Source organism: Capra hircus, chromosome 19 (genome assembly GCF_001704415.2).
Source record: "Capra hircus breed San Clemente chromosome 19, ASM170441v1, whole genome shotgun sequence".
Taxonomy (NCBI): Eukaryota; Metazoa; Chordata; class Mammalia; order Artiodactyla; family Bovidae; genus Capra; species Capra hircus.
Window position 1 is genome coordinate 43,785,016 of NC_030826.1, and position 20,124 is coordinate 43,805,139.

At 59.1% G+C, this 20,124-nt stretch overlaps 2 protein-coding genes across 2 annotated transcripts; one reads left to right on the plus strand and one right to left on the minus strand.

Annotated features, from left to right (window-relative positions):
• On the plus strand, positions 1,640-8,751 carry GRN (granulin). Its single transcript, XM_018065239.1, has 13 exons — positions 1,640-1,728; positions 4,475-4,619; positions 4,737-4,862; positions 4,980-5,064; positions 5,763-5,875; positions 5,974-6,109; positions 6,225-6,319; positions 6,557-6,680; positions 6,954-7,051; positions 7,143-7,388; positions 7,625-7,858; positions 7,961-8,191; positions 8,281-8,751. Exons 2-13 carry the CDS (start codon positions 4,482-4,484, stop codon positions 8,416-8,418), a joined length of 1,764 nt encoding a protein of 587 aa, XP_017920728.1. The 5' UTR covers positions 1,640-1,728; positions 4,475-4,481; the 3' UTR covers positions 8,419-8,751.
• On the minus strand, positions 8,857-18,920 carry FAM171A2 (family with sequence similarity 171 member A2). Its single transcript, XM_018065238.1, has 8 exons — positions 18,650-18,920; positions 15,192-15,419; positions 14,871-14,963; positions 12,222-12,380; positions 11,939-12,118; positions 11,720-11,836; positions 11,469-11,595; positions 8,857-10,871 (listed from the first exon to the last, which is right to left on the minus strand). The coding sequence occupies exons 1-8, from the start codon at positions 18,765-18,767 to the stop codon at positions 9,392-9,394; spliced, it is 2,502 nt and encodes an 833-aa protein (XP_017920727.1). The 5' UTR covers positions 18,768-18,920; the 3' UTR covers positions 8,857-9,391.

Below are 20,124 nucleotides of genomic sequence, written 5' to 3' on the forward strand. Positions count from 1 at the left end.
ACAGAATAGTCCTGATTCTCAGCAGGAGCCTTATCCACCTTTTGGACCCTCTGTGGGCCCGGGCTGAGCACCGAGGTCACACAGTTCCTCAACTCTGCCACTTCTTCCCTACACAGACTCCTGCCATCCCTGAGTTTGCCTATTTGTCCCCAACCCCAGCCTCACCCCAAGCTCTCTGCTTAACCTACAGTGCTTCCCATCCACTTGGCAACCAAACACTGCCCTTCCTCCAAGATCCGGCTTCAGGCTTCCTCTAGTATCTCCTGGTACATCTCCCATCACCCACCTCTGCCTGGGCCAGGCCCCATAAAGGGCACCAAGCAGTCTAGCTCCTGCTGCTGGTGAATCTGTTCTGTGCGGTTTATTTTTTCTCCCTCACTGGCTTCCTTGGTGGCTAAGATGGTAAAGAATCTGCCTGCAATGTGCAAGACACGGGTTTGATCCCTGGGTTGAGAAAATCCACTAGAGAAGGAAATGGCTACCCACTCCAGTATTTTTTCCTGGAGAATTACATGGACAGAAGAGCCTAGAAAGCTACAGGTCATGGGGTCTCAAAAAGTCGGACACAACTGAGCGACTAACACTTTCACTTTACGGCTTCCCTGGTGGCTCAGTGGTAAAGAATCTACTTGCAAAGCAGGAGACCCAGGAGACTGCGGTTTCATCCCTGGAGAAGGGAATGGCAATCCACTCCTATATTCTTGCCTGGAAAATTCCACGGACAGAGACTTGTGGGCTATATAGTTCATGGGGTCGCAGAGTCGGATACGACTGAGTACACACGCTCGCTAACGCGCGCATCAACAAATCAATTCCTGAAAGGTAAGGGCTTGACTGAAACTAAGGAGCTACTTCCGGTATGCACCCACACCCACAGTCAGCCCAGCCTGGTGCCACACACCCAGCAACTCCACAAGTCCACTTCACTGAACCTGGCATTCAATCCCCGCCCAAGGCTGCCCTTGCATCTGGTTTTCTAATGCTTTTCCCAATACCCTCTGTCTAGCTACTTCTCCAACCCGTCTCCACTTGCCACTTAAAATCCTCCCAGACTCAGCTTCAAAAAGTGCCCCCAAGGTGGCACTTTTTTCCTGCTCAGATCTAACCAACTACTTCTCTACACACACCTGGAGCACCTGGAACACGATTCTCCTACCCCCTCCCCATCCCCTGCTGTGAGCACCTTGAGGAAAGGACCTGAGGTCTGTTTATCCTTGCCCTCACAACTCTCCTTCAGTCCCCTTTGGGGGCCCGGCTGCCGAGCACTAAATCTGCATGGGATGAACAGAATAGAGACAGGATGCACAACTGTTCTAAATCCAAGAGACACCCCTTAAATGCTCTTGAACGCACCCACTAAGGGACAGATCTCTTGGCTCTCAATGTCCCCGAAAAGGAGCTGACTCTCGGGATGGGTTAACAGAAAGCAGCGGGCACCCGCAAGCAGGCTGAGCCGTCCCAGGGCGTCACATGATTCTCCAATCACATGATCCCTAGAAATGGAGGGTTGGGGAGAGAGAGGAAGGAGGGAGGGGAGTGCATTGAGTAGGAAAAGAAACACAGGATCCCAGGTTGGCCCCGCCTTTACGTCGACGAGTAGCCAATGGGAGTGCGATATTCCGGACACCTGACCAATGGAAATTGAAGTGGGTGGGCCATCGAGCCGAGTGGCCCAAGTGGATGAGCTGCCTGACCGCTGCTACCCAGCGATCGCGGACCCCGACGCAGGTAAGGAGGGTGGACTTCGCTTGCTCCTTCTTAGGGGCCCAGCCTGGGGGACGTGGGAGATGGGGCTCCTCTGGAGTTTCAGCGGGGATACAAAAAAAAGATTCTCCTATAGAAACTCCGATGCACTGGAGGGAGTTTTATGGGTGGTGGGAGTAAACAGTAATTGCAGTGACCCCCATTAGAAGGGGCTCTCTCTCTCTCCAGCACCCCTGGAAGCTGCAGCCCCTTCTCCCAAAGCAGAGATCACTCTGTTCTTGAGTCGACTCCGCCCCCGTCGGCAGGTGCTGGTAGTGGTGCTGGTGGGCAGTCCCCGCTGCGCCTGGCAGCAAGCGAGGCGCCCGCCCCTGGCCCCCGAGCTCAGAGGGCTGGGAGTAGGGCTTGTGACCCTGGTCTCCTCAAAGACAGTAGGGACTTGGGAGTGGTGATTGAACCCCTGGGATGTGTCTGACTCTCTCTAACTTCCTCTCGTGGGGCTAACTTCCGCCTCCCCCGGCCACTTTTTCTTGCTCTCTCCGCTGTTGGGTTGGCTCACCTTTTGGGAAATCTTTCTCCTGGCACTCGAAGTGGGGGGCTGCCACCTAGTGGAAGATGACGGAGCTGGGGACTTGAAGAGGCAGTGTCCTCCCTCTCTGTAGTGGCAGTGTCGGGTTGGGGTGAGAGGTCACCACTTGAAACCCTACTGAGATGAACTGGGTTCCCTCTTCCCCATTCTGGTTCTGAGTGTGTGTGTGTGTGCGCGTACATACATGTGTATTCGGTAGAAGTGTACACTACTTCCAAACCCCAGGATACCCAGGAAGAAGGATGTACCTAAATGAATCACTAGGGTGCTGAGTAGTCAGAGATGTGTGCAGACAGGCATCCCTCCTGGCCAGAGCAGCCCAGCGAGTCTGCAGGGGGTTATGGTTGGACTCCTAAAAAGCAGGGCAGCCAGCTCCCTTTCCAGGTAGCTGTGGGCATTGGGGAAGAGAGTGAAAGGGGCCAAGGTCCAGGACCAGTCTTCTTCAGCCTCTCCTGTACAGGAGATAGCCTCCTGGGGGTGGTCTTTGAGTTGGGGAGAGGGCAGTGAGGAAAGCCAGGTGAGGGAGAGAGGATGTGAGTGACCCTGTGTGTGCTATTCTCTGCCACACAAAGTGTGCAGTGTCCACCTATAGACTGACTGAGAACTGAGGCCTAAAGACAGGAAGCACCTTCTGAGGCCTTCATTCTAGCACTCATGTGCAGGATCCAGACAGCCCCTGTACCCCACATTTCTGTCTGGGTCCAGTCCACTTGCCCAGAGAAATATTTCTATCCCTCTTCTCTGCTTGGACACCAGGCTTCTATCCTCCTTGGGTTTGGGGGGGCCTGTCCCAGGCACTGTCCATGGTACCACTTGTGAACCCAGGTCCAATATACTCTGGAGCCATCAGAGCCTGTCATCTCTATGTTTTGATATATGACATGGGCGGGTTGCTTCCTATCTCTGAGCCTCAGTTTCCTCCTTAGAAAAGTAAAGGTAATAATTCCTACTTTGGATGGTTGTTACAGAAAAAAAAAAAAAGAAAATATGTAGAATCTTGTCACTGGCTTCTAACAGGTTCAGCACACATGACTGTTTTGGCCCCTCTAGACAGGGTAAGATCTTCTGGGCCTGCCCCATTGAACTAGCAGGGCTGGCTGAGCTTGGGGGAAGAGTTGTTCAGGAAGTGAAAGGCCACTCCCCTTCAGAGAATGAGGCTTGCTTCCTTCTGCTGATGTGGATGGCAGCCTGGTGGGCACACATGGGCTCTCTACATGCAGCTGGGTTTCTGCTCCAGGATAGGGAGAGGTGGAGGGGAAGGGTGGTGGGAATGTTTGAGGATCCTGAAAGGGCCTGGTGTGGGACTTCCCTGGCAGTCTGGTGGTGAAGACTCTGAGCTCCCAATGTAGGGGGCATGGGTTCAATCCCTGATCAGGGAACTAAGAACCAACATGCTGCATGGGCGTGGCCCCCCAATTTTTTTTAATTAAAAAATTTTAAAAAGAAAGGGCCTGGTGGTATTGGGGGCCCATGGAGCACAGGTGACCCAAAGGTTGACCAAGCCTATGCATCTCCTTTGGATGGGGAGGGGACAGTCAGCGGGCAGGTGGTGGCTGGCCTTTGGGGAAGGCAGCCCAGACTCCGTCAACATCATGCTTCCTTTTTCACAACTTTCTCAACCCCGTGGTTGATCATGTCATCATGTGACCTCCCCTCCCCTGCCAACAGGCCTTAGCAGAGGGCAGGTGTGAACACAGCATTGGGTGAAGAGGCAACTGGAGGCACTGGCTTGGGAAGTGAAACCCTGGCTTTCCTTCAAGGGGAGACTTCAGTTCTTTCTTCCTAGGGCAACTGATGTCTTTCCCACCCCCATGGAGGTGGCTTACGTCCCCACAGCTCAGGCCCACAAAACCCACAGATCTTCCGGACTCTCACATACCCACATCTGCACACACTCAGCCACAGAGATTAAACTGTTAGGCCATGCACTGGGGAAACAGATTCACTCACGTACGCATGCCAGCATTCATTATCATGGATGTACACTCGCTGGTGCACGTGTGACCCCCGCACAGGACACACGTAGGAAGCTGAGCCTCAAGCCCCGCATCTTCTTGCCCGGACAGGCTGTTGTTGTGGAGGCTCAGATGGTCCTGGGCCTTCGGCAGGGGGCAGTGACTGGTCCCAGAATCAAGGGTGGCCTCAGCTTAAGCCAGTTGCCAAATGCTTCTTGGCACTTTGCAGGTGGACCATGTGGACGTTGGTGAGCTGGGTGGCCTTAGTGACAGGGCTGGTGGCTGGAACACAGTGCCCAGACGGTCAGCTCTGCCCTGTGGCCTGCTGCCTGGACCCGAATGGAGCCACCTACAGCTGCTGCAATCCCGTTCCGGTGAGTGCCCTACGGCCCAGGCAAAGAGCTGGAAGCCTGGGATCGGGCCTCTTGGATTGGCCATAGGAGTGGGCCAGGCTCAAGTCCTTCGATTTATCTCCTTGTCTTGCTTCCCAGGACCAGCGGCCGTCTGTGCTGAGCCAGCGTCTGGGCCGACCCTGCCAGGCCGATGGCCACTGTGCTCCTGGCTACTCCTGCATCCTCACTGCCTCGGGGACCTCCAGCTGCTGCCCGTTCTCAGAGGTGAGGGTGCCGTTAGGTCTGTGGAGAAGCTTGGGTCTGCATTTACACTTTTCCTGCACTCTCCCACCCTCCCAGGGAAATGGGCCTCGGTAACCAAGGCACTTCTGTGTCCCATAGGCTGTGTCATGTGGGGATGGCCGCCACTGTTGCCCCCGGGGCTTCCACTGCAGCGCTGACGGGAGGTCCTGCTTCCAAAGATCAGGTGCGGCAGAGGTGGAGGTGGAGGTGGAGGGCAGGGAGGTGGGAGCAGAAGAATCTGGAGCATCCAGGAGCCCAGCCAGCAGAGTGACCTTGATTCCTGCCTTTGTGCCCTCATTTGTATGACATCTGTACTAAGCAACACCCCCCCACACCCTGCTCTGGACAGAGGGATGAGGAGGGGTCAGAAGAGAATGAAAGACCCCAGGCCCAGGACCAAGCACTGTGGGGGTGAGGACAGGCCAAGTTGAAATGTTTTTTTTTTTTTTTTTAAGATTTTTTTGACGTGGACCGTTTTTAAAATCTTTATTGAATTTGTTATAGTATTGCTTCTGATTTATATTATTTTGGTTTTGCTTGGTTTGAGGCATGTGGGATCTTAGCCCCCTGACCAGGGATCAACCCACACCCCCTGCATTGCAAGGTGAAGTCTTAACCACTGGACTCCAGGGAAGTCCCAAAAGCTGCACTGGTTTAATGCCTACCCAGGCAGTGGATCCCCTTGCCCTGAGGCATATTGCTGGTACAATGACTGGCCTGGGGGACAGTGGGTTAAGAGAGCCGGGGGAGCCCTGAGCCCTAGTGCCAGCCCCTGAATCCTCCTGTAGCTGGGCTGGAAGGCGCTGGTGCCAGCAGCTCCTTGAGTGATGGGGGGAATGATAGTCACTGACTGGGCGGAGTCCTGGGTCATCCTGTCTACAGATACCAAGCCCCTGGATGCCGTCCAGTGCCCCGACAAACAGTTCCAGTGCCCCAACTCCTCCACGTGCTGCACCATGCCTGATGGCTCCTGGGGATGCTGCCCCATGCCCCAGGTACAACTTTGGGAAGACGGAGGGTGGAGGGGGAAGGCAGTGTGGGCAGAGGAAGGGGTGGAGGGAGCAAAGACAGAATCAGAGCCATCTCCTCTCAGGCTTCTTGCTGTGAAGACAAGATACACTGCTGCCCCCATGGCACGTCCTGTGACCTGGCTCGTGGCCGCTGTCTCTCGGCCATAGGCACCCACCCCCTGGCTAAGAAGATGCCTGCACACAAGACTAAAAGTTCAGGTAAGGAGGTATGAGTCTGGGGTGAAGAAAGACCTTTTCTAACTCCTAGTTGGAGAGAGCTGGAGAGACTGTCCCCTCCACCCTGGCTGCCCCTCACCTTTCTCTCCCCTTCCAGTGATCTTATGCCCAGATGGACAGTCCCAGTGCCCCGATGGTTCTACCTGCTGCAAGCTTCCCACTGGAAAGTATGGGTGCTGCCCGATGCCCAATGTAAGTGAGGGGCTATAGTCAGCTGGACTGTGTGCCCGCAGTCACCTGGCCTGGACACCCACCTACCTACCCAGCAGTGACTCCAAGGGTTGGGGCTGGCTGGCTGGCAGCTGGGAGCCTAACTGCTCAGGACTCATGCCACCCCCTAGTGGTAGACTTGGGGTAGTGCCTGCTGTCAGCCTGGCTGCTCCCTGCACCAGGGAGACTGGAAATCCCAAAGACCCTGCCCTCACCCAGGCCATCTGCTGCTCCGATCACCTGCACTGCTGCCCCCAGAACAGTGTGTGTGACCTGACCCAGAGTAAGTGCCTCTCCAAGGAGAACACTACGGACCTCCTCACCAAGCTGCCCGCACACACAGGTACCAGGGGAGACCGCAAACCCCATTCTACCTACACCATGAGGAGTGAACAGATATGGGGCTGGGGACAGACGGCCGCATGCATGGAGGGACTGAAGCAGGGACAGTCCCCTTCCGTCCACACTGGGCCTCGCCTTAGGATCACTGCCAGGGGTGGCCTGAGCCATACCTTCCCTCCTACGTATCTGGTTCTCGCTGTGGAGCTGGCAGAGGGAGGGCACCCCCGAGGGTCCCCAGTGCCACTGCTGACCCACTGCCTCACCTGTCTCACAGTGCAGGATGTCAAGTGCGACATGGAGGTGAGCTGCCCAGACGACTACACTTGCTGCCGCCTACAGTCCGGGGCCTGGGGCTGCTGCCCTTTTGTGCAGGTACCGAGGAATGGGGAGTGGCCTGCGCTGAGCAGAGGGCAGCCGCCAGCCAGTCCCCTCAGGCCCACTGTCCCCTCTCCCGCCACCCTAGGCCGTGTGCTGTGAGGACCACGTGCACTGCTGCCCGTCCGGGTTTAGGTGTGACACAGAGAAGGGTGTGTGTCAACAGGGGACCCGCCGGGTGCCGTGGATGGAGAAAGCCCCAGCCCACCTCAGCCTGCCGGACCCCGGAGCCGTGGAGGGGGATGTCCCCTGTGATAACGTCACCAGCTGTCCTTCCTCCACTACCTGCTGTCGACTCACGTCTGGGGAGTGGGGCTGCTGTCCTGCCCCAGAGGTGCCTGGGGAGGAGGATGATTTAGGGGAGGGGGGCAGTGTCCTGGCCTGGGCACATGGCCAGGCTCCTGTTGCCTTGCTCTTCTGCCTTCTGCCCAGCCCACGGGGGACCCCAGCTCAGTCACAGTCATGCCCAGCTGGAGGAGCCGAGCAGGAGAGGCAGGCTGGGGGCTGCAGGGGCTCAGCGCTCTGGCCCAGAGTAGCTGCCTAAACCACCCTTTTCTGCCACCTCCCCAGGCTGTCTGCTGCTCGGACCACCAGCACTGCTGCCCGAAGGGCTATGCGTGTGCGGCTGGAGGGCACTGTAAGAGGGGGAACCAGGTGGTGACCGGACTGGACAAGGTGCCTGCCCGCAGGGCCTCCTCGTCCCACCCCAGAGACATGGGCTGTGACCAGCACACCAGCTGCCCAGTGGGGCAGACCTGCTGCCCGAGTCTGAGGGGGGCCTGGGCCTGCTGTCAGTTGCCACACGTGAGTACCCACCTGCCCAGTCCTGGTCAGGGCGGGGCCCCGTCTCAGGTGGGAGGGGACGTTAGTGGGGGTGAGAGTACGAGGCCCTTTTGTGTCCCATAGGCCGTGTGCTGTGAGGACCGCCAGCACTGCTGCCCGGCTGGCTACACCTGCAATGTGAAGGCCCGATCCTGTGAGAAGGAGGTGGACCCTGCACACCCTGCCCTCCGCCTGGCCAGCGGCCCTCTTGTGGGCGCGGGGAACGTGGAATGTGGGGCGGGGCACTTCTGCCGTGATAACCAGACCTGCTGCCCAGACAGCCAAGGGGGCTGGGCCTGCTGCCCCTACCGCCAGGTCAGTGCCACCCCCCACCCAGGGGCTGGGTAAAGGCCTGGGCCAGGTCCTGCCACGTCCAACTCTCGCCCCCTACTCTGACCATCAAGGGCACCTGTTGTGGGGACAGGCGTCACTGCTGTCCCAGTGGCTTCCGCTGCGGAGCCAAGGGGACCAAGTGCTTCCGTCGGGAGGCCCTGCGCTGGGACGCTCCTTGGAGGGACCCGACACCAAGACAGCTGCTGTAAGGAGGGCCTGAGGACTGACGACACTTGGCAGCCCTCAGGACCCTGCTCAGAGGGTCCCCACTGCTCAGGCCTCCCTAGCACCTCTCCCCCACCACATTCTCCCAGACCCCCTTCTGAGTCCCCCATCACCCTGGGAGGTGGGGCCTCAATCTAAGGCCTCCCCTATGCCAAGGTGAGGGGGGCTGTGGCAAAAGCCACGTTTCAAGCTGCCATCCCCTCCCCCAATTTCTGTCAACCCTGTGGCGAGGTGCTCTTCCTATCCACGGGTGTGTGTGCGTGTGTGTGTGAGCGCGTGCGTATGCGTGCTGCAATAAAGTTTGTACACTTTCTTAACAGTGTCTGATTTGGCCACTCTGCCTGCCCTCCCCAGGGGCCCCTGAGCCAGGGTCCCCATCCAGTGGCCACATTCCCCAACCCCCACAGAAAGACACACAGCAGTTCATCTCACCAGTTTTATATTTGCTGTTGCCCACAGTGATCCCATCACATTACTCCCTAGTCCCCGGAGCCGCCCCAGCCTCCAGCCCTGTGACATCGCAGCCCAGAGGTGGGCTAGTCAGCAAGCAGCACCCCCTACCCTCCCAGGGGTCCGCTAGAACGCCCCCTCCCTTCCCGGCCCTCAGGCTAGCAGCTGAGGCCTCGTTGCCCCTCCTGCTTTCCCACGATAGAGCTTTCTATGTACAGCCACGTTTATACAGGCACTGCTTCCCCCCACCCTGCCCTCCTCCCCAGCACCTCCCATCGAGGTTCTGGTCCCCCCTCCCTCACCTCCCTCTCGGAGGCAGACACGGGTCCCTCCCAAGACATTACCCAGCACATACCACCGGACAGCTCCGCAGGGCCCCGGGCCCCTTTCCAGGCGGGGCTGGGGGCTAAGGGCGAGGGCCCCCGCGGCCCCCCGGAGCGCGCACCCTGGGGGCGGGCCCGGGCGGAGGGGGCGGGGGCCGGCCCGGAGGCGGCGCCAGGCCGGGCACTACTTGACGTTGAACACCATGAGCGGCCGCTCCTCCCGCCGCTGCCACGGGCTCTTCTTGTCGCCCGCTTCGTCGCCCACCTCCGCCCCCAGCTCGTCCTCCGGGCTGGTGAGCGAATCGCGCCGCAATTCGCTGGCGCTGCTGCGAGAACTGTCCCCGCGGCTGCGGCCCCGCCCCCGGGGTACCGTGGCCGCCCGGCCCTCGGGCGCCGCCACCTCGTCCAGCAGCGGCGTCAGCGAGTTGTCCTCCGGGGAGCAGAGGCCTGTGCGGCTCTCGCTGCTGCTCGGCTCCGTGTCCTCGCTGAGCGCCAGGCGCGGGGGCGCCGGCGGGGGCGGCGGCGGCGGCGGCGGCGGCGGGGCGGCGGCCGGGGCGCGCTCCCGCTCCTCCCGCAGGGGCCGCCGGCGCGCCGGCCGCGCCTCGTGCACATCGACGCCCGAGTCCAGGCTGGCGTCCGTGCTGCGGCCGCCGCCGCCCGCCTGCAGGTCGATGTATGAGTGGCGCACTTGCGAGTTGGAGCGCCCGTCGAGGGACACGAACCAGGCGCGCGGGTGAGGCTTCACGCCCAGTTCCAGCAGCTTCTTCTCGGTCAGGGCCTGCAGCTCTCCGTTGAGCTGCGCCATCGTCGACTCGTTGAACAGCACCGGGATGGTGACCGAGCCGCTGACCGGCGCCGCGCGCCCACTCCCCCAGCCCTCGCCGCCACCACCCCCGCCGCCCTCGCCCCCCGCGCCCGAGTGGCCTGGCATCAAAGGGCGCTGGGGGTCGGGCTGGGGAAAAGGGCGTGCGGGGCCGGGGGCCGCGCCCTCGGGCGGGGCCGACTCCTCTCCTGCCCCCGTTGCGCCCGCCTCGCCTCCTAGGCGCACGTAATGCGCGGGGATCACCAGAGTGGGCATGACGTTGCGGTAGACGCTGTCCTTGAGGTGGTCGATGGAGCCGCAGAAGATGAGCTGCCCAGCCTGGCTGAGCGACGGAGGCCGCGCCAGCTGGTCCACCGACTGCGACAGCAGGAAGTCGGGGGTTTTGCTCTCGGCCGCCCCCTTGTGGCCCAGGTAGTGCTCGAAGGGCGGCGGTGGCGAGGGCGGCTCCTGCAGAAAGGCCGGGGTCCCCGGGGCCCCCCGCCGGTACTCCTCCAGGCCTGGCTCCAGCCCGGCGGGACCCTCGACGGAGCGGGCGCCCTTGAGCCCGGCGCCCTCGCCCCCGCGGGCACCCGTAGGCTCGGCGACCGGGCGGCTGGCGGAGCGCGGCTTGGCACGGAAGAAGTCGTCCCGGGAGGCGGTCAAGTCCCGGGAGCTGGAGAAGGCTGAGTGGAGGGGCCCTGGAGGTGGAGCCTCGGGGTCCCCCGACGGCGCGGGCTCCAGGGGTCCCCCACAGATGAGGTGGAGCTGGGACATCGAGGTGGCCTGGTCTCGTTTGTTACCGTCAGAGGGGCCGGAGAGCTGCAGCTTGCGGTGCTGTTGCCGCGGCTTCAGGCAGCGCCTCCTGGAGACACGGGGGCAGATCAGGGTGTCAGAAAGGGTGGGGGTCCCTGACCCTGAAGTTGGAAGATGGGTTGGGTATAGTTGGAGGGGTCCTAACAATGCCTGGGACTCAGGAGAGAGGATGGGGAGCCCAGGTGGGTCCTGGGAGAGGTTTGTGGACAGAGTTGGAGTGTCTGTGGGAGGTCCAGCAGGCAGCAGTATCTAAATGGATCCCACCTCGGGGTAAACCGCACGTGATTCATGGCAGGTACAGTGAAAGCCGGGGAGGAACCTAGGCCAACCAGGGGCATGTGTGGCCTCAGGTCCCCTGGAAGTGGGGGCTGGGGTGGTAGAAGCAGCTGCAGATGGTCTCTGCAGGGGCCTGGCCTGCAGCTCAAGCCTCCTCTCCCGGACTTCTCTGAAGTCACCAGTCTTTCCGTCTTTACATATGCATATGCAGTGCCTTCCTGGCGCGCCTTAAGAATCCCAGTGGTGTTTTATGCATCTCTGGGGCCCCAGCACCTGGCTCAAGACCAGGCATGGAGCAGGCCTCAGGCCATGGCTGGGATGAGGGGGCTTGGGCATCGGGAGGCCGTGGGAGGGGATAGGGGGCACTCACCGACAGTAGTAGACGAGCAGACACAGCAGAATGAGCACGAGCAGGGCCAGGGCTGCCAGGATGGTGAGCAGGAAGATAGTGTGGTAGGTGCCGATGTCCTGGATGCCCGATGTGATGGTGACCAACCCTGTGCCAGGCGAGGGCTTAGCATTCCCAGGGGTGGCTGTCCCTCTTGGCATTCAGAAGGAGTCCACTCTCCCCCCTCCCCTTCTACCACCACCCCCGGTCCCTGCTGCCCCCCCAACTCTCACCAGCCGTCGGGGAGGCCATGGCGGCTGCCCAGTACCCCAGCTGAGGGGAGATGAAGGTCCAGTAGAGCTGCCGGCCTTCCTTTCGGATCACACCTGTGCCGTTGCGTACCCACAGCCCTGGGAGAGGCAGGGCTTTCAGCAAACTCAGTGTCCCCAACTTAAGTCCCACTTTTTTCCCCCAAACTCTAGCACCTGCACACACACCCCCCAGGCACTCACCACTCTTGGGGTCGAACCTCCAGGCTGGAATGCTGGTGCCCACGGCGAGGGCACGAGGTTCTGAGGGCACTGGCAGGGATAGGTGAATGGGGCCTGAGAGCGGCACCTCTGTCCCATTACCTGCCAGCAGGTGCACGCTCACAGCGGCCACGGGCATCAGCTCCAGCCAGGAGCCGTTGCCTGCAGGAAGGGGACACAAGGGCTGAGGGCTAAGTCCTGGTGGTGGCGGGGCGCAGTGGGGGATGGGGGGCGGAATCCCTTCTGTGGCTGGCACCCAGCATACCTGAGCTGGAGGCCTCCGTGCCCAGGAAGGCAGGGAAAGCCCGCATTTCCTGCTGGGTGCTGGCAGGTGTGAGCGAAGCCCAGAGCTGGCTGTAGGTAGAAGTGACAGGCAGGCGGGCAGCCCGGCGCTGGAACTGCACCCAGGGCTGGGAGCGGGCACCTGGAATGGAGAGAAGGGCTGCAGTGGCCTGGCCAGGTGCAAGCTGCGCCAGAGACCAGAACAGAAAGCAAGTAGTTAAGGCAGGGGTCCCCAACCTCCGGGCCATGGACAGTACCTCCTGTCAGATCAGCAGTGGTGTTAGATTAGGAAGAAAGTGTACAATAAAGGTAATGTGCTTGAATTATCCTAAAATCACCCCCAAGCCTGGTCTGTGGAAAAGCTGACTTCTACAAAACTAGTCCCTGGTGCCAGAAAGGTTGTGAACCACTGATCTAAGGAGAAGGGGAGCCAATGGATCAGAACACGTGGGAAGGCCAGGGAGGGTGGTAACTTGGGGAGAGAACTGGGCAGGCTTAGAATGGTAACTTTGAAGGGGCAGGGCCCTGAAATCTGCTCCAGTAACTACTAGACACACAGGGCTGTTAAGTACTTGACATGTAGCTAGTGGGACTGGGGAACTGCATTTATTTTTAACTCTAAGAAGTTTAATGAATTTTTAATTTATTCAAATTTAAATAGCTACATGTGGCTCCTGCATTTAACAACTTAGGTTTTGGATGTGTGTCTGTCTGTCTGTCTTGAAGCAGAGGGAATGTATAAATAATATTCCAATATAATATGGTAATAGCTAACATTTACTAAGCTTTAAGATATGCTGGGCACTGTTCTAAGCAAGTTACTGACATTAACCCCTGTAATTAGCACAACAGCCCCTGAGGTAGGTGCCTTTATTATCAGCCCCATTTTAAAGATGCAGAATTAGAGGCAGGAAAGGTTCAGTAACTTCCCCAAGGTCACTGGAGCCTGATCGAAGCCCAGGCAATCAGGTACCAGGACCCCTCCCCTCACTCACCATAACATCCTGCCTCCCTCTTGAAATAGCAGGGTGCAAGGGGAGCTTGCCCTGCCCATCTTGGAAATAGTCTATGGAGCCCTGCAGGGTGAGTAAGACTCAGGCAGGAAAGAAAGTGGGAAGGGACTTCTCAGAGGACTGACAGGAGGAAGGCCTGGGGCATGAGGCGACTGGCTGGTTGGGGGAAGACAGGTGACTGGAGTGGGAGGCAAGCAAGGCAGCCAGCAGCGCACAGGCTCATGGAGGGTGCTGCCAGCTTTGTGAAAGAGTCTAGGTTTTCTACTGAAAGCAGTGGGAGCTGTGGGAGGGCTTTCAGCTAGGGGGCAATAAAGGGTTCCTCTGGCATTTTAGAAACCTCCAAAGACATTTTAGAAGCCTCTGGTTCGGGATCAGAGAGAAGGAGATGAGCATACAAGAGTAATGTGGAGATAAGGATTCAAGCTAAGAATATAAATTGGGGAGGGGAGGCACCCCGTTCAGAACCCACATTGGCTCCCCAGTACTAGCCAGATGGAAGCTACCCTCTGCCTGGCTGCATCAACCAGTCTACACCAGGCACCCCTCCTGTACAGCCAGACCAGAACACCCTTACAGTCCCTTTCTGCCCCTGCATCTATTTTGGGGGGGAGCAGGGGGGCGCTATGCTGGGTCTTGCTGTGGCTCATGGGTTCTTCGTTTCAGCGTGTGGACTTTCTCTAGTTGCAGTATGCAGGCTCTAGAGCACATGGGCTTAGTTGCCCCATGGCATATGGAATTTTAGTTCCCAGACCAGGGATTGAACCCACATCTCCTGCATTGGAAGGTAGATTCTCAACCACTAGACCACCAGGGAAGTCCTTGCTCCTGAATCTCGATTCCGCTCCAGTGAAGGTGCCTTTGCTCCTTCTTCATGAGCCACTTGTCCTACAGCTCCTTTCGCCAGATCCTCTCACCCTGCCGTTGTCCCTCGTGAAGGTCCTCTCAGTAGTGAATGCAGCTGCCCTCCACTCCACAGCCCTGCCTACTCTGTAGTTATTTCAGGGTTTGCAATGTTCTGTCTTTCTGTTTGTCAGTGAACTCCACAAGGCGAGGAGCCAGTTAGCTCTTCCTCACCATTATCCCCCAGCACACTGTACCTGGCACAGCACAGGGGCTGCAGCAAGTATCAACTGGGTGAGACTGAAAGTCTAGGGGTGGACAAGGTCCATTGCAGGATTGCTCCAGGCCTCGCACTTGATAGGTGTTCTGTGTCTGTGGATTGACCCTAGTATTGAACATAGTCAGGCACCCAGTAGGTGCACAAGAAGTGCCTGTAGATCCACTGAAGACAAGGTGGCAGGAAGTGGGAATTCTAATGGTAGGAGAAGAGGGAGAACAGAAACCACGAGAAGCCCCCCAAACAGCAGGTATTGACCACCTTTTGTGCTGTTTTTCACCTGCCTGATGCCATTTAACCCTTAGCTCAATTTGACAACATAGATCCTATCAATATTCACATCTTACTGAAGAACTAACTGAGGCTCAGAGAGGTTAAGTGCCTCGCCCAAGGGCACCCAGCCAAACTGTGGCAGAGGGGAGCACTCTATACCCAGGTCAGGGAGAGGGAAGGGAGGCTGGAGTGGGTGGAGGAGAGGGGACTGGAGAAGGGAGAGTCTTACCAGGAGAGCCCAGGAGGATGTGCACCAGGTCCTCATAGAGGATGAGGGTGGCCGGCCGCTCAGGGAGCAGGTAGAGGCTGACTGACGCATACACTGCAGGAGGGGTGGCCTGTCAGCTTCAGAGAAAGCCCCCCTCCCCCAGGCCAGGCACTCCCACCATCTGAATCCCAGTGACTTCATCCTCTCTCAGCCCCTTCTGCATACCCCAGCCCAGGCAGCAACTGCTAGAAAGCCTGCCCCTCCGCCCCCAAGAGCTATTCTGGGAAGGGGCTGATGGGGTCAGCTGCTCCCCCCCCCCACTCCAGCTGCCCCTGCACTCACAGGGCAGCTTGTCAACACGCCAGGGCACAGAGTTGGTGAGGAAGCCAGGGCGGGCAGCAGTAACCAGCACCCAGGTGCCCAGGCGGTAACTGAGGGGCAGTGTGGCCACGCCCTCTGAGTCCGTGGTGCCGGCAGCCAGCAGCATCCGGTTTCCAAACACATCCACTGAGGCCCGGGCCAAGGGCACCAGCTCCCCGCTCACATACACCTGCACCTTGATCAGGATCTCTGTGGGCAAGATCGGGTGAGGGGAGTAAGGAGGAGGGAGGGGGGATGAGAAACCCAGGGGGAGCCTCAAGATCAGAAGAGGGCGCTGTGGTTGGGAGTGGCTTTGGGACCCAGGCTAGACAAGGTATTATGAGCCAGCATTTATAGAGCCGTCATGTTAACCTCACATTAGCCTGTGAGGTAGGCAGTACTATTAACATATTTCATCAAGTCTAACACATGCACATTTTGACATTTTAACATTCTGAACTTAGGCTGTGCCTAAGATTGATGATACCATAATTGTAATCTGGCAGCATTTTTTTTTTTTTTTTGCTGGCACATGAAATAAATAATGGTGTATCTTACAGTCAGTGATGCATTAGACCCAATAAAATATGCTTGTAGCCCATTTTATAGCTAAGGAAACAGGCTCAAAGGGTTTAGATTCTTGCCCTACAGTTAAGTAGGAGATCTGGGATCCAAACCTGGGAGTCTGTCTCTAGACCCAGATCCTTAACCACTGGACTCTATGGGAGGAAGAGGGGCTGGGGCAGAGTTTGGGTTCTCAAGAAAAAACCCGAGAAAGGGACACCAGCAGGCTGGCCATTCCCATCATTCAGCCTCTTCCCAGACTCCTGCGCATGAGCCTGTCTCCTTTCAGATTTAGGGACTCACACAAGCCCTGAGCTCCAACAAGTACCCCCTGACCCCTCCCCCTCACAGGGATTGCCAGCCCCCTCCCAGCTGGTCAGCTACAGCCAGTCACCATGGCAACGCCCTCATTCCTCCCAGGAGATGGGCAGCGAGCTGGGGCCCTGGCAAGGGGAAGGAGATCTGGGGGGCCGACACAGGCCCAAGGGTAACCAGTATGGAGGGGGCTTGGAAGTGAAGTCTAGGTCTTTCTTTGCAGGCACCTTGGCCCCTGGCCCCACGATGGTCTGGCCAGGATGGGCCTGCAGGTGTCCTGAGCTCAGAGGGACTGACAGAGGAGGGACCAGGCCAGAGTTGTTCTCATGGATTCTGCAGCATCCTCTCTGACCCACAGCGCTAACTACCCCTTCCTGCTCGGCGCAGTTCTTCCTCAAGAACATCCTCACCCCTCTCTCGTTGCTAAGAATGGGAGTAGGTATCTTGCCTGAAAAGGTACAGAGGCCGCAGTGTGGGGGCCCCGGGGGAGTGGGCGGGGTGCTAGACACAAACCTACGAGAGTCCAGGTGCAGAAGGACGAGCCCGGAACTGAGGGCAGCAGGGCACGAGGAGGTCATGGGGCCTCACGTGGAGTCTGACACGCAACAGCGACAGGTGTCTCGTCTCAGGCTTTCAACCAACCCCAGGGCCAGCACCACGCCTGCCCTTGGCATCCCGTCCAGCTGTTCGCCTGAGCCCACCTCCCTCTCGCCTCCCAGGCCAGAGCCCAGCTCAGAGGGTGGGTGTGCATGCACTCGACCCTTTCCTGCTTTCTGGTTCTCCTGGGTACTGAGCCTGTCCACACTCCCCCTCTCCCCACCACCACCCAGCAGGAATTCTGAGAAGCCAGAGGGGCTGCGGGCTCCCCACCCCTACCCGGGGTTAGGAGCAGCTGGATGGAGCAACTGGGAAGAAGGGACCTGGGAGTCTGGAATATGGTCATTTGAAGGAATGCCTTGGGTTCAAGGGCCAGAGCCTCAGAAAAGGGAAGGGGTCCTAGGGAATAAGACAGGGGTGGGCAGGTAAGGCCTGAGGAGGCATCAATGCCAAGCTGGGGAGGGGATGGGCAGGTGCCTAGCAGAGTCCCCCTTTCTCCTCAACCTGGGCCCCTAGCCAGCAACCTGGGAGAACCCCCTCTTCTGGCTCATTTCCAGCCAATTCCCTGGGCTCCCTCAGGTGTGCAGCTCTTGAGGAAGAGGCTTCCTGAAAAAACAGGGCCCCTTCCTACCCATCAGAGCCTCCACCCCTGCAGAGAGCAGGGGAGACTGAGGCCAGGAAGATCCTTCCCCATTCCTCAAAGCTTGACATTCCACCCAGGATCCGCCTGTCCAGGCTTCAGCCCTGCCTCATTCCAGGAGGAAATCCGACCCCCTCCCTTCATCCGGACCTTACTTCCCTCATCCAGACACCACCCACCCCCCTGCTTTTCCTGCCAGCTCCTTGATGGAAAGGCAAAGAGTAGAGAGCACCATGTCAGGCTGGGATGGGGCTCAGAGGCAGGAGTGGGGAGGACAGTGGCTGGGGTGGGGGAGTGGGGGTCAGGGACTAGGAGGCAGGCGCAGGGCTGGGGTGGGGTGGACACCCCTGAGAACCCTGGCATCGGTAGGGAGTCATGGTCTAGCCCTCCCGCCCTCTCCCGCGGCAGGAGCCAACCCCGCCCCCACCTCACACCTGGGCCCGTGAGGCTCTGGGAGGGTCTCCTCCACCGCGATGAAGAGGTAAGAGGAGGAGGGGGTGAGCTGGGGGCGGGCTGGGGCAGGAGTGGCTGAAGGCTTCCTGGACGGGGACCCAGGCACCTGCCCTTCCAGCCGACACTGCCCACAGCCAGTTAGCCAGCTCAGCATGGCTCCTCCACCAACCACAGCCCTGCCATGCGCCTTGAGCTGGGAATCAACGTACCCCTTTTTCCAGACAGCCCCCCAACTGCAGCCCCTCCTCCATCACGGGCCAATCGGCGTTTCTTTGGTGCACCCCAAATTCTGAACCTGGGGCCGGCTGGGGGCAGTTAGGCTCCAGGGTGAAGAACCCCATTCGAGCAGCCAATCCGCCCACCGCCTCACCCACTCCCCCTTCTCCCCTCCTCCCTTCAAACCCAGCTCCAGGCGCCCAGCCCCCGTCCGGGCCCAGGGTGGCAGCCGCTGCCTGCGCCCCCAACCCAGCGGGAGTCGGGAGCGAGGAACCCGCTGGGGGCTGCGGAGCGGGCGCCCGCCCCAGCCCGCCCCTGGGCGGGTGTCTCCGATAGACAATGGCTCTGGCAGCAGCGCCTCGCGGACCAGGAGGGAGAAAAACAAGGCAGGAGGGGGCGGTGGCACGGAGCCTGGGGACCCCGGCCCTCCCCATTGTGCCTCCCCGAGACCCCCGTCCGGCGGTCTGCCTTTCTCTCCCTCCTCTCCCCCGTAAGCGACGACCCCAGGTCGCCTAGCTCCCCCCACCCAAATCCAGGGAATAGAATACCCCTCAATTCACAAGCGCCGCGAAGAAGCGGCTGGCGGGCGGGTCCCGATCGGGGGTAGGAGGGGTACGCAGGCCCAGGATCAGTGCCCCTCCCGACCAAGACTCACCCTGCGGGCTGGGGGGCTCCGGCGGCGACTTGCCGGGAGCCCGGGAGGCGCCGCCGAGCAGCAGCCCCAGCAGCGGCAGCAGCCGCGCGAGAACGCTGGGGCCACTCGGCGGCGGCATCGCGGGGCTCGGCCCGGCCCTAGCGGCCCATGGCTCCCGCCCGGCCCCGCTCGGCCGGCCCCGCTCAGCCCCAGCTCAGCGCCGCGCCGCGCGGCTCGGGCTCCCGCTCTGGCTGCGGTGGCCGCTCAGCGCGATTGTCTCCTCCCGGAGCCGCCGCCAGCGCCCCCTGCAGGCGGCGCCCCACCCCGCGGGCCTCCGGGCGCCGCCCCCTCGATGCCCGCAGCCCACTCCGCAGCCCCGGCTGCGCGCTCAGACCCCCGGCTGCAAGGGAGTGTAGCGAATAGGGTCAGTCCACTGGGGTTCTCGGAGTTCCAGAGCCCTCAAAATTGGGTGCAAAATTTGGGGAGGGAGAATTGCTGTTGCTTACAACACAAAGAGTTGCTTATGAGTGTCTCCAAAAACTGTCAAGAACTGCGCGGTCCTCTCCGCACAAACAACCTGCGCGGTGCTGGGAAGGTAGGGTGCAGTCCCGTTGGGAATAACCCCGGTCCGAGTTCTGTCTAGTTTCTTCCTCCTCTTGAGTTCTAAGCAAGTTCCTTAGCCTTCTGCTCCACAGCCTTCCTTTAAGATGAGAGTTGTGGTAATCTCTGCCTTGTAGGATTATTGTAAGGATTAAAAGAGATAATGATGCAAAGGGTGCTTTACTGGAGCGCAACAGATGTTGCTGTTGGCTCAGGGTGAGCTTCACCCTCAGGGTGAGGCTCACCACTGCCCGGTAGTATATTCATCCCTGGGCAAACCAAATGCTTAGAACTGCACGTATGAATTCCACACTGGAAGCTTGCCCTGGCACCCACCAATCTCTCCTTCGTTCCTGTTTCTGGTCATCTTTACCATTCAACTTGGTCAAATCCTCACTAATCTGTATCCCTCTTCTGATTTTCTCTTGCTTGTCACCTTCTCTTTCTCACAATATGGTGCCCTGAAGGGGCCTGGACACTTAGGGTAAGGAACTCCCCATCCCTCAGAGGTCAAGCTTTTTTCTTGGTTAGGTGCCTCTGTTGGGTCTCCTGACAAGGACATAATTATGAGTTTGTGAACAAAACCACCTGATTGATTCTTTCTCTCTTTCCCTCCCTTCTTCCCTTCCTCTTTCTCTCATTCTCCCTTCCTTCCTCCCTTCCTCTATCCCTTTTCCTTTCTTTCTCACAAATTTCCATCTATTCATATTTCCCCCGTCTAATTCTTATGTAACCAATTTTTTTTTCACAACCTCAACACAGGATTTAGCACTCATTCCTGGTGAATTTCATCTTGTTGGTTTCAACCCAGCTTTACAATCTGTCAAGGCTGACTTGAATCTGCTTCATCACCCATTGTATTGGAGCTGCCTCTCAGCCAGCAGCCATCTGCAGGG